This window comes from Scatophagus argus, chromosome 20, assembly GCF_020382885.2.
Source record: "Scatophagus argus isolate fScaArg1 chromosome 20, fScaArg1.pri, whole genome shotgun sequence".
NCBI lineage: Eukaryota > Metazoa > Chordata > Actinopteri > Scatophagidae > Scatophagus > Scatophagus argus.
Window position 1 is genome coordinate 11,452,714 of NC_058512.1, and position 14,125 is coordinate 11,466,838.

The 14,125-nt window shown below is 38.5% G+C and overlaps 1 protein-coding gene across 1 annotated transcript in view; it reads left to right on the forward strand.

The window, feature by feature from the left end:
* The window catches only part of LOC124051899 (matrix metalloproteinase-17-like), a 67,302-nt gene that overhangs the window by 42,649 nt on the left and 10,528 nt on the right, over positions 1–14,125 (forward strand). Inside the window, exons 5-6 of the mRNA XM_046375680.1 lie at positions 9,494–9,670; positions 10,662–10,764. Of these exons, the coding sequence (XP_046231636.1) occupies positions 9,494–9,670; positions 10,662–10,764 (280 nt within the window). The remainder of the gene's footprint in view (positions 1–9,493; positions 9,671–10,661; positions 10,765–14,125) is intronic.

The window sequence follows — 14,125 nt, forward strand, 5'->3', positions numbered from 1 at the left end:
TTTTAGAGCAGTTCTTGCCAAACAAAACAAAAGGTCAAGTGAAGTTAAGCATGAAAGTTCATATTTGACCTTGAAAATATGGTGAGGTAGTGAAGCTAGATGAATACCCTGAGGGATATTGGCATACAGTTTATGTAAACATCATGAAAGAACCCGTATTGGCTGATAAACAAACGAGCAACAGAAAGATCCACAGTTTTTTGTTAATATTATTATCATCTGTCAGTAACAATCTGCTCAAGTACTGTACTTAAGTACAGTTTTGAGTTACTTGTATTCTATTTTTATTTTCTGCTACTTTGTTCTTTTATTCCCCTACACTTCAGAGGCAAATAATGTACTTCTTACTCCATTACATATATTTGATAACTTTAGTTAGTAGTTACTTTTCAGGTTTAATTTAATTATATAATTAAACAAACAAATGAAGTTGTAATAATATAGATTAAAATAAAACTTTATTGATCCCAGAGTGAACATTCAAGAGCTACACCATAATATTGCCTGTATAATGTGGTTAGACCACCTTTGGTTGCAACATTAAAGGATCAACACATTAATGCATTGATAATTATAATCCAATGATATAATGTACTTTATTCTGAAATATGCCATTCGGCATGAGTACATTTTGGTATGTACTCCACCTCCACTGTAGTTAAATGTTAAAAAAAAATAAATAAATTGACTTTGATCTTTCTAATTATATCTGCTGTTTGTGCGTAATTGATGTCTGTATTTTGCTTTTGTTTCTGTACCAGTGCAAATAGCACCTAAGCAGGGTAAGACTAATTGTTACTGTCGTGCTGTGTACTACCATCTGCTGAAAAGTCCCCAAAGCCAAGAATGAAGTGTAGCCAAAAGTTTGTGATATGTGTGGATGCAATTACTCCTCCTCTGATTCCAAGTGAAGTCTTTTTCCCTTCCAGGAGAAAGAGAATTGCAAGAGTTGGCACCTTATACCTTTTTCTAACTACCTCTTTCTCACCTCAGCCTCATACATCCCAAATAGAGTACTTCCTGGAAGAAAGATAAATCCATGGCAAAAGCTGACACAAACCTCTCTTACAAAGCTTGAGGCACACCAGAGAGAAATCTGTAGGCAAGCAGTGTTTTGTGAATCAGCAGCACTGACACAAAGATGCAGTGACACCGGGCCTACACACTGTGTGATTTTCAGGGTTATATGTACATTATCTTGTGCAACGCACTGAAAGAAGCAGAGCCCATTTAAAGTGCCTGAACACAAGGCATCAGTACTTTATTTGATGTCACTGCAGCCTCAAAAAGTTGCCAGTTGTGGGCCATTCCCAGGGTTTGAACTATGGGAATCCAAAGAATTCAATAATTTTCATTTAATTTTCACAGCAGATAACCACAGGAAAATGTATGGAAATCATAATCTTGATCTGTATTTTTTGGATGTCAAAGAATATCTGTTAATTAGGTAGTTCTAATTTAGTATTTACATATGAGTTTACTCACAAAACACACCAACATCCTGTTTGTGGTGTAATGTTACTGGTTGTGCTATATTTGACAGAATTGTTTTGAAGCCCTTTTGTATTTTATCGCTCAAATGTTTTCACATCACGTCACCTTGTCCTTTATTGTGCAGACCGTTATTCAAAAATGAGGAGGACCAGAATTTCAACTCTGCTGCTTGTGTGACATCATAGATTCAAAGGATGAACTGGATGATGTTATGTTCTCCCTGACTGAACTCAAAGTGTTGAGGCAAAATAAAAGCATGCCCACTTCCTTCATCTCTGTTTGACATCACATCTCTCAGTTAGCGATTAGCTGAGGGCAATTGTGGATTTAAGCAGGGAAATTGGGATCAGACATGTTAATTGAATGGCTTTTTTCTTCATCTAACTGTAGAGCGAGGAATCTCGGTCCATATGTGGGTGCGTGTCCTCCAAATATCTAGAGAACTGTGATTATCTTAACTTCATATTTCTCCAGTGATTAAATAAATTCATGTCATAACTATTTTTTAAGTCAAGTAATAAAGTAAAAACTGGTTTATTTCAGGTAATTGAATTACTGATCATTAAATGATTAATGATCAGTGAATTACTATGTCTCAGCAATCCTTTTGAATTTAAGGTCCAGTAGGCCCATTTTTATTGACACATAACACAGCGGTGATGTGGAAATTAGATGATTAGGTGATTGAATAAAATATTAAAATATTAATGCTCAGTAAATTAATTATTATGTTAATTGAATAATACATCAAATATTTAGAATAATCAATAAATTAGTCACTGGATTAATCTATAAAAAATAAACTAAACTAATTGTTAGTTGTGACCCTAATTTACATTAAGGCCTGAGCCATGTAGAGAAGTGGTTGGGTTAACTGTCTCTCTCACTGGCACAGATTATACCTAATGAGGCATCATCTAATTTGATTTTTAATGTTAAGGTTTTGATGACTCGACACAGTCATTGTCGAGTGTGGAGCAGTTTGGATGAATGGTTCTCAAGACAGCTGCAAGCAGCAATACCCGAGGCCCAGCAGTGGGACTGTTCTGAATAGGCATGTTTTGAATGGGAAAGGCACATATTAATAAGAGCATGGTAGCACAGCAGAAAACAATAATTATTTTGAGAATTTAAAAGCTTGAACTCTAAAATCACAGATCTGAAATCTGAAACTGTTGCAGTGTTTCACATAGTAAACTCACAAGAAAGCTCTATAGAAAGAACCAGTGTTCTGCCGTATATTTTGACCTCATGTTTTAAATTGAACCTTGAACTGACGGATGAAGCTTTGTATGTGTATTTGTGTATGTATTTGTGTGTGTGCGTGAGTGGCTGAACGGCTGTCTATCCCCCCCCCAGGATCTGTGTGGATCTCCCTCCTTTGTTTTGCACTGTCAGGGCTGTGAGCCATATGTTACAGGACAGCAGCTCAATCTGCTCCAATTAGACCTCCCACCAGGCCACAGCAGTGGCAGGACAAGCAGAGGATGCTGCATAGGGTCGGGGGCCAGCAGCAGCTGCATAGACGTAGCTTTGGTTAATGGAAGCAGGGAAGTGAGGGAGGGAGGGTTCAGACTTGTGACCCCATCTACACAAGTGCAATTATTTCTCTGTGTCGTAGTAATGGTAAAAAGAGTTACTCTTATAGTTATTCAGACGTTCAAACAACAACTAAGCTACAGAGACATTACAGAGATATGTGAAATATGTTTGTACTTAAGAATAAACCAGTAAAATAGCTCAAACTAATCCTAAAATGCCATCAATAATTCGGGAAGACTAACAGATGATGGTACCTATTGTATCAGTACGGTAAAGTGGCCCACGGTGTAGGAGAAAGTAGAACTATGAATCGATTGTGTGAATCATATCTTTCAAAGATATTTCTCTCTTCGACTGTGAATCCACTCTAGGGTGAAATTCACATACAGCACATCAAACTTTTTCATCTTTAAAGCAAGCACAGACTGCTATTTTTAACTCTTAAATCTTTTGAAGACTAAAAGTCTCCCCAAATGTTTTAATCAGTTCCCCAAAGATAGCCATGGACCTGGTGGAATTCTCTCTTCTTCTATGAAGTTCAACTCACCTCCGGATTATAATGCTTTCTCTAGCCACTGACTTTGCCTTCTCTGTACTACTCTGAGGCTGCCAGATTGATCTGAAAAAAGTGAATTAAACAACTCTTAAGTTCTTCGAGTCAAATTCTGCCTCTGTCTCACAGCATCCTCCCCCAGCTTCAGCTTGTCTCTAAGGCATTGTTTGGCTGATGTTAGTATCACTGCTTGTACGTATTCTCGTAAGACTGCAGACGTTGAATCCTGTCAGGTTTAGCTGTGCTTTCCCATAGCTATCAGATTCATAAATTGTTGTTCTTAGCAACTTTTTCAAAAGTGTGGTAATCTCTAGAGAAGATGTAAACTTGTTAGGTCAGACCTGAAGGTAAAAATTGAATGTTGGTGCTTCAGCAGAATGTGGCGCCATGTAATCGTCTTTAGAAAAATGAGCCTTATCAGACAAATCCATATATGAGTAATTGCCTTTGCTAATTCCCTTCCCCCCTCCCCCGGTGCATTGTTCTCAGCGGGAACCTAGATCTGGGTCCAGTAAGGCCAGCTCATAATGCGTATGATGATGCTGAATAGTGGAATATTAAATACCACATTTAGCGGACCAGTTCACTCCTGCTGTGTGATTAATGGTTCCGCCGTCCATTAGGAGTTGGGAGAGGCAGGATCTTGGTGAGATCAAATAAGTGGAGGTCTGGAAGTGCTGCTGTTGCTTTGACAGGCAGCAGATTGCTTCTATTAATTATCACTCTGCCAGCAATCTGCTACAGCAACTGATTTCACACACTAAAACAAAAGCATCATTATGCAGGTGAATTTATTTTTTTAATACATTTTTTTCTGTGTGTATGCAACTATGGTGAGAAGGAGAAACACTCTTTCCTTTTAAGAATTTGAACATCATCTTAAGTGGGACACTGTTTGTTCCAGTGAGTGTTACTGTATGTTTTGATTTTATTGCATTTAATGTACATATGCATTTCTCACCATTATTGCCTTTATTTGTGAGATAAATGTGTCGATGAAAGGGGAAATGCGGGTAGTGAACGGTCATCCTTCATTGGCCTTTTGTGGCTATAACCTAAACATTGCTATAAAAAGATATGTAGTGTTGAGATAATTTCTCTTTTTGCTGTAGAAATAAAATTCTGTATTCTGTATGTAAAAAAGATTCTGTATTTCAGAATTTATTTACAAGGAGTAAGAACTTGATTTGTCATTATTGACAAATCAAATTGACATTATTTTGGTGCTTGAAAATTAATGGTTGAAATGGAAAGTTACTATACATTTTTCACTTTGAATTTTCTCTACGATTTCTGAAATACATTTATCTAAAACTCACTTTTTTGAAATAAGAAATGTATATTGTCTCAGCAAAAGATTCAAGGTCAGCAAAACCAAGATGAATTTTGATCATTAAGATAAATAAACATAAGAAAAAGTGCTGTGATTGTATTCAGCATTCAGCATTACAAGAACTCACATCAAATAAAAAAGTTAACAGTTGAGCTGTCTGCTTATTTCCATCTAAGGGCTCATTGTCCTTCTCAAGCTTAGTCAAGTACTAGAAGCTAGTGTGTTACATCATATCACAATAAAGACTGCACTTGAGTGCACAACAGATGATGCCTACTTGGAGGACTGGAGGGTCCATAAACCAAGGTGATTTCATCATTCTGTATGAGATCTGAGGCAACAGATATACCTGTCACCAAGTCCACCGCCAGTTCAGCTTTTCAGCTATGGTTTTGTAAAATATGTACAACATGAAGAAACTTTGGTCTTTATATACCACATGTTTTTGTTTGTCTTGAAGAACCTGGGAGGGAGCTGCTGAAACCAGTCACAGAGTGGAAACAAAGACCCCTGCATGTCGAGTACTTACTCAGTATATCATTGTCAATGCGGTTTTCACAGAACTGAAGAGGAATGAGGCAACCACAATATACATTGATCAATTATGTATTACACAAGGTATTTCAGGCCCATTACTCTGTTCGCATTTGGTCAATTAATCATTACATTTCTTTTATATTTATAAGCTCTGCTTTGCCATTTGAATATGGATGTGGAGACAGTGACATCGTTACCACTGCTGTGGAATGAATCTTGACAAGTTTGGGTTTGTCCTGGTAGGAGATTTCATACTTATGAAACACAACAGCAGAAGAAACACAACTTTAGGAAATTCTGCATTGGGCCTGCTCTTCAGACTACAAATAGATATGAGCAGAATACATTCCAGAAAAAAAATGATACTGCATGCAACAGCACAAAACATAGCACACAACAGAGTAATTGTGTTGAGGAAATATAGAGCACGGTAACAAGCAACACCACCTACTCTAGACAGCTATTCTTTGTAAGGAGTTCTCCAAAGAAAATGTTTAAAATGAAGGAAACACTGAGAAGACCATGTCAAGAAGTTTTCCCAAATGCAGCATAATGATTTATATAATCACATCATTGATTATAAACATTGGAGGAAGATGATCACTAGAGTTTTGTGTCACAGAGACAATGGCTATTGTACATTATGGTGCTGGTGTTCATTCTGTTTACTAGTTTGGACAAAAGCAGGTGTATTAATGAGGAGCACTGGGTGATGAGTCAAGGTGAAGTAGTTGCTCTTGTGTCTGTTTGTTTTGGCTCCAGTTGTGCAGAGATGCTTCCTAGAAGGAAGAAGATTGGATGATGTGTGTGGAAGAGATTGGTAGTGATGGTCTTTGGCCTTGAGTAGCAGGATGGAAAAGGTTGTTGCCAGTGATCTCTGCCTAGTCAATTATTTGTTTGCTCTGGTCTTGTCCAGGGAGAAGTGTTTTGCAAAATGGTGGACTGGATGCTGACTATTGACCACATCACTGTCACTGACTGAGCACTTGTCCATGTATTTATGTATTACTAATAAACAGAATACCCACATTTACAAAGGCACTTGCATGTATTATATCCTTTGTCCTCTCTAAAAGTGTAATTTTTTTGTAAGTTATGTTGCAGCTTGTATTGTTAGCATGTCTTCCTTTTTACACAGGGTTGATTGCTTTTGACTGAATGTTGCCGATGTTTCCTAACCGGTTTACTGCCTACACAAGTCTCTGTAACTCTTGCAACCCAATATAGTAAATCCCTTGTTTGAATCAAGTTAGATACTATGAACTTAGTAAGGGATTTGCAAATCCCTGGTACAATTCAGGAGACCAGAAGCTCTTGACTAAAGGTTTTCATTTTAGATAAAAGGTCCTCAAAGAGTTCTTTACAAAAGTTCTTGGGTGTCAGAGGTTCTTCAGAATCATGTTGACTGCATCCTCCATAAACATTATGGCCCTGCAGGCAAATTTCAGGGCATCAGTGAAGGACAATGTGGTGTTTTTGAGGTATCCAGATGTCTTCTAAGATCAAAGACTCTCTGTGAGCCCATGTAGACCGGTGAATGAAGTACTTAATTCCCATGTTACAATGAAAGCATTTTGGAATATTTGGGTTGATCACAAGATACTTATTAGCTAACTAGTGAATCCAACAGAACAATATTCTGTATTCAATAATCTGTAGAGATAACATCTTTTCTCTCTCTCTCTCTCTCTCTTTCTCTCTCCGCCCTCCTAAACAAATCTGGTTCATCCACACAGTTCTCTCCGGTCCTGCTTTGTCTACAGGCATTACATTTATTCTGTCAGCTTCACATGGACTGTAAATATGATGACATGGTACATGCTCTGCTCTGAGCCTGTTCTCTTTATCCTTCCTTTTGTGCACCTTCCCTCTCTGCACCATGTGCTCCTGTAGATTAGAGTTGGCATTTGCCTTCTGAATACCCCAGTTGGGTATTGTAAGCATGGGTGCATGTCCCAGTCCAAGGCCAACCTTAGGTAAACTGAATGCAGACTTGAGCTTGGCCACCAAGGGACTCTAAGCTAGCTTGGCTTAACAAGCTCTCTCCATATTTTTGCAAATCTAAATCTCCAAGTCCCAGCTTTTTCCTTGCTTTGCAGATTCTGAGAAAGAGTTTGGGAGACTTTTCTTTTTCTTCTTTTCTTTCTTTCTTTTTGTTTTTTGGGTTTTTTTTTAGCTAAATATCAAGTTAAAGGTGGTTTAATATCCTACAGTTTTTCTAGGTGTCTTTCTGCACTCAGGTTTTGATTGCCAGCTCAGGGACTCAGGCAGTATTACCATAGTTATCTCACCACACCACACACCTAACAGCTCTCAAAGCCTCCTGAGCTGTCTGTCATGCTTCTTAATTTGCACCATAAGCAGATGAGTTGAAAAAGGATAAAATACCTGAACGGGGGTTTGACTGGGTCAATTTAGGATGCAGACTTAAGGTGGAAAGGTCACATTGGCGACTGTTTCCACTGGGTCTTCCCAAACCTTTCACGTAGACCTACTGGTCATACACAAGCTGTCGGTATAGTGCACAATGTTTTCGTGTTTGAATCCTAATTTTAACTGTGCTAGTGGTCACAGGTAAAAAGCTCTTTAAATGTAACTCGTTTTACTGAAGCTGCAGAATTAGTTCCATACACATAGCTGTAATGTTGTTTTAACTCTGAGATTCAGTGTTCCTGCAGAATTGGATTCTATTTGAGGCAGTAGCTGACAGGTGGGTGTGCACGTGCTCACACATAGAAGGAGGCACATCATGTTTTCATACATCAATTTCTAAATAACACCAACCGCATATAAGGTGCTCTCAAATGGTAGTTCACTTGACTGCAGTTATCCTTAATACTGTTTTGAACTTGAAGAGTTGGGATTTCAAGACTGACAGAACATAGCTAGACTAACTTATCAGAGTACACTTGAACGCATCAGTTCAGTTTGTGCATGATACTAACCATTGGTTAAGTCTAGATTGATTCAATTCAGGAATTTGGACAGCTGTCTTCTCTGCAGAGAAAGCCAACAACACTCCTTCCTTGCACACATGATCATGTGTCGTTGTGTGAGTGTGCACAATGACCATTCACAGACGGGTTTATTGTCAATGTGTTTATGAGAGAGAGGCGGAAAGCAGGACAAGGATGGGCTGAGTGAATCAATGCACTGTGCACAGCTATAAAATGATATACAGTTGTACTTATTTTAATATTAGTAGCTTAGTAGTTAAAAAAGAAAAAATAAATACAGAAAATCAATATCTGCTGGTCAAAATACTGTGGTGGACCACCACAAACAAATGGAGCAAATGTATTTTTGTAAATGAGAATAGTGGAGAGGGTCACAAGTCGTCTTTTTATATCACTAAGCTGAGTGTAGGACCGCAGTTGTGACTCTGCATAGTCCCACTGTAACTAAAGTTACAATAGTAACTCATATCCCCCTTCTCATGCAGCTATTTGCAGGTATTTCACTGGTGGTTGCTACATTATTAAAAAGGTATCAATATTCTAGAGTGTTCTTCACTGAATTATTAGAAATGTCAAAATTTCCCGTTTTCTCCCTGTAAATATTCTGTATTTAAAGTTCAAGTTTGTATTTGTTTGTCATTTCCACATTTAGAGTACCGGTATATAGAAACAAAATGTCATTTCCCACTCAGAGAGATAGATAGATAGATAGAAATTCAAAGAAAGTTAAGATTAAAACTGCTGTGATACAGTTTTGTGCAGTTTCACTTGTTTATAGTATATTTTTTGGATTGGGTATACAAAGTTTTACTTTCCTTTTCTTGTCATTTCTACATGTTTTTACTTTACTTCATTTTACTTTGTGTTTTATATTTTTGATATTTTTCTTAAGTGTTCATTTTAAATTTTGCTGCTATTTATATGTGTGCATTTGAGCTGAGAATCTTTACAAAATTTCGTTATGCTTGCATAATGACAATAAAGACTCTTGATTCTTGATTCATGTCTTAATTAACACAATGTAAACTCATTTTATTATTTTCTCTCTCCCTCTCTCTCTCTCTCTCTCTCTCTCAGACTCTCATGGGATGGATCTGTTTGCGGTTGCAGTCCATGAGTTTGGACATGCCATCGGCCTGGTTCACACCTCAGCTATAGAGTCCATCATGAGGCCGTATTACCAGGGACCTGTAGGAGACCCTCTGAAGTACGACCTGCCCTATGAGGACAAGGTCCGCGTCTGGCAGCTCTATGGTAGGAGGGATCATGTAATCAACTTATGATATATATATATATGTGTGTGTGTGAGAGAGAGAGAGAGAGAGAGAGAGAGAAAGCAAGAAAGGGCAAAAAAATTAAATTAGCTACATCAAAATTTTCATTAATATTCTGCCTCAAGTCTTAGAAACCATGCACACATGTGAGCAACAGTATTTCAGCAATGGATTAGTACTGGATGAAGATGCTGAATTAAAGTGGCCATGCAACTATGAAGGGCCCGGTGTAAGTGGAAGCAACAGCATAGCATTTATGGGAGGTCACTGTTGATTTTTCTTGACAGTAAGCCTTTCCGAGTACTTCCAGATTACCCCCACATACTGTCCTCTACTTTCCTGCAGCACACTAAGCCTACATCATTACTGGAGATACAGCATACTTGTTCATCAGTGTTTATAGCAGTATCTGATTATGAACAGGAAATTTATGTTACACTACACATAAGCTAAATTAACTGTTCATATAGGTCTCTCAGATTCTGCCTCTTCTCGATTTCTGGTTGGTATTTAGAATCTCACAGTACCTGTGTCTCTAATGTATGTAACCATTAAGGAGGCATACCCATATCTGCATTCACATATATCATCCTCTTCTCCACTGACCATGAGTCATGAGCCTTTGCTGTAATTGCATATTTTCCATGCGCAATGGTGGAAACACCCATTTTCTGGTGCCAGCTGAGCACAGAGAAGATACTGAGGTCTTTTCATGAAGGAAGCAGCAAATGATGAATTCTGGAGGACAAGGTTATTGATTTAAAGTTAGTTGTACCTTGTTATAGCTTGTGACCCTATCATACCATTTGTTAATATAGTAAATGGCACTGTGAGGAAACTAATGATGAATGTGATGAAGAGTGGTATGTGAGTGAACAAAGAAATAAAAAGTTTCAATATAAGGAAATAGTATCATTGCAAAACAATGGGAGTCGAACATTAATGCAGATATTTGACGTTTGGCTTTCCAGGTGTCAGAGACTCAGTATCTCACACAAATCGACCAGGCAACCCCTCCCAGACAGCCGAACCTCCTGTCCTGCTGGACCTTCCTGACAACAGATCCACTGTTCTGTAAGTAGATTTGAAGACAAGACGCTTAGAATCTTATATGTGCAACCAAAAGTAATCCACTACACTCAGCGCAATCCACTTCAACTTCGTCAACACTCTCTCAGTCTCTATTTTTAGGTCTTTACTTTTGTGCATATACAGTGGTATGAAAAAGTTTGGGCACCCCTGATCATTTTCAGGATTTTCCTTTATAAATCATTGGTTGTTCGGATCAGCAATTTCAGTTAAATATATCATATAGCAGACAAACACAGTGATATTTCAGAAGTGAAATGAAGTTTATAGGATTAACAGAAAGTGTGCAACAATTACTTAAACAACATTAGGCAGGTGCATAAATTTGGGCACCCTTGTTGTTTTATTGATTTAAGTACCTTTAGCACTAATTATTGGAACACAAAGTTTGTTTGGTAAGCTCATTGACCCTTGACCTACATACACAGGTGAATCCGATCATGAGAAAGGGTATTTCAGGTGGCCAGTAGCAAGTTGTTCTCCCTTTTGCATCTTCTCTGAGGAGTGGCAACATGGGAGCCTCAAAACAACTCTCAAACCTGAAAACAAAGATTGTCCAACATCATGGTTTAGGGGAAGGATACAAAAAGCTGGCTCAGAGATTTAAGCTGTCAGTTTCCACTGTGAGGAACATAGTGAGGAAATGGAAGACCACAGGCACAGTCCTAGTTAAGGCCCGGAGTGGCAGGCCAAGAAAAATCTCTGATAAGCAGAGGCGAGGAATGGTGAGAACGGTCAAACTCAACCCACAGACCAGCTCCAAAGACCTACAACATGATCTTGCTGCAGATGGTGTCACTGTGCATCGTTCAACTATTCAGCGCACTTTGCACAAGGAGATGCTGTATGGGAGAGTAATGCGGCGGAAGCCTTTTCTACGCACATGCCACAAACAGAGTCGCTTGAGGTATGCTAAAGCACATTTGGACAAGCCAGCTTCCTTTTGGAATAAGGTGCTGTGGACTGATGAATGTAAAATTGAGTTATTTGGACATAACAAGGGGTGGTATGCATGGCGGAAGAAGAACACAGCATTCCAAGACAAACACTTGCTACCCACAGTAAAATTTGGTGGTGGTTCCATCATGCTGTGGGGCTGTGTGGCCAGTGCAGGTACTGGCAATCTTGTAAAAGTTGAAGGTCGCATGGATTCCAGTCAGTATCAGCAGATTCTTGCCAACAATGTTCAAGAATCAGTGACAAAGTTGAAGTTGGGCCGGGGCTGGATACTTCAACAAGACAACGACCCCAAACACTGCTCAAACTCTACAAAGGCATTCATGCAGAGGAACAACTACAACGTTCTGGAATGGCCATCTCAGTCCCCAGACCTGAACATTATTGAAAATCTGTGGTGTGATTTAAAGCGGGCTGTCCATGCTCGGAAACCATCAAACCTGACTGAACTGGAGATTTTTTGTAAAGAATGGTCAAAAATACCTTCAACCAGACTCCAGACCCTCATTGGAAGCTATAGGAAGCGTTTAGAGGCTGTTATTTCTGCAAAAGGAGGATCTACGAAATATTGATGTCATTTTTCTGTTGGGGTGCCCAAATTTATGCACCTGCCTAATGTTGTTTAAGTAATTATTGCACACTTTCTGTTAATCCTATAAACTTCATTTCACTTCTGAAATATCACTGTGTTTGTCTGCTATATGATATATTTAACTGAAATTGCTGATCCGAACAACCAATGATTTATAAAGGAAAATCCTGAAAATGATCAGGGGTGCCCAAACTTTTTCATACCACTGTATCAAGTGCAGTGTCCTGTATTAGCAGTGTTGTATTTTTTGGAGGTGAAAGCTGATGTTTTCCAGCCTTCACTCTTTCTGTAAGTCACATTCAACATGACATTGCTTGTTAGGTAACAACTAGAGGAGTGCAGCAAAAAGGAGTGTGTGTGATACTTGCTTTGTACATCTCATTAAAATAAATACTGCTCTTTGATACTTCTTATGACTGCGGTTGCCAAAGGTGGATGTAAAATTAAATGTCTGCAAAAATAGCATCATTCTTAATGTACCTCAAACTAATATACTACTTCAAGCTAATATAAATTCCCTAACTAGACATATTTACAAGGCATAAAAATGTGACTATATTAAAGTTAGGACCATAATATAAGTTCAACTACATCCATAAGAACACCATAATCTTAAGAGACCTCACACAGGTACTATTTATTGCCAGGTAACTGCATTGAATGTCATTATTGAGAGATCTCTATTTTTCTGATGGTTCCCCTAACACCAGCATAATTATATTGTGATTATTTTTTAATTTTCTTGCTTTTTATCCCTCTGTTACTGAAAAACAATGCAATGAATCCATGTAGGAATACTCAACATTTATTGTACAAACGTTTTTGGTTTTTTTTTTACATTCTTCATTTTTTTTCAGTCTGAAAAGAAATTGTGAGGTGCCAACAAAGTAAATTAGCTAAGAAGAGGCCAAGAGTGAGCTTGGGAGCCTGCCCGTCTAATTAAGTAATTCCCTAAAGCAAGTTGGGCGACTATCAGCATGTAGTTTCTCAGATTATCAAGGATAATTATACTTCATTTTGTCCATTTATATATTTTGAGTTTGCATGCACACACTCAGTCACAGACCAAAACCACCAAAGAACTAACCGTCAAGTAGCACCCAAGAGGTCCAGTGGAAGAGAAAATGTCCAAAAATGTCTTCATTCTGAAGGACTGTTTTGTTTTAGAAAACACATACATGCGCATGGACATAAACAACGAGTCAACACTGAGAAGGATGCCTAAACTAAAGGCATAGCAGTGGTGGGATAATTAACCATTCTGCTCTCTGATGTCAGACATCCTCTGCCTTCATTAATCATTTCCCATTGACTCCATCAGGTCATGATGCGTGGAAAAGCTGGATTAGGTCTGACAAGGGCTCCTGTACTGACCACTAAGCAGTGGTGTAGTGTTAACAGAGCTCTGAATGGAGACCTTTGTTGGTAATATAAGGCCTGGCAGACTCCCACTCTCAGCCCCGTGGTGCTAATGGCTTCATCATTGGCAGGCCGGCCACGTCAGTGCTTTAAATCACTTAAAAACCTGGGAGATAAATGCACCGAGGGTCCTCGCAGTGTCAGCCTGATAACATTTCCTCTTCTGTTTCGCTTGGTTTCACGGATTCATGCACAGGCATATAGTCGCAGTAGAGGACCAGAAAAGCAGGAACAAAATTTAGATGGAAGGGTAAGATGGTCACATATCTAGTATTGGATTTTGCCCCAATCTTCACTATCATAAACATGTAATAACTCATTTTTGATGATACCTAACTCATCTTATCACAGAAACATCATCAAAGATTTAAAGGGTTA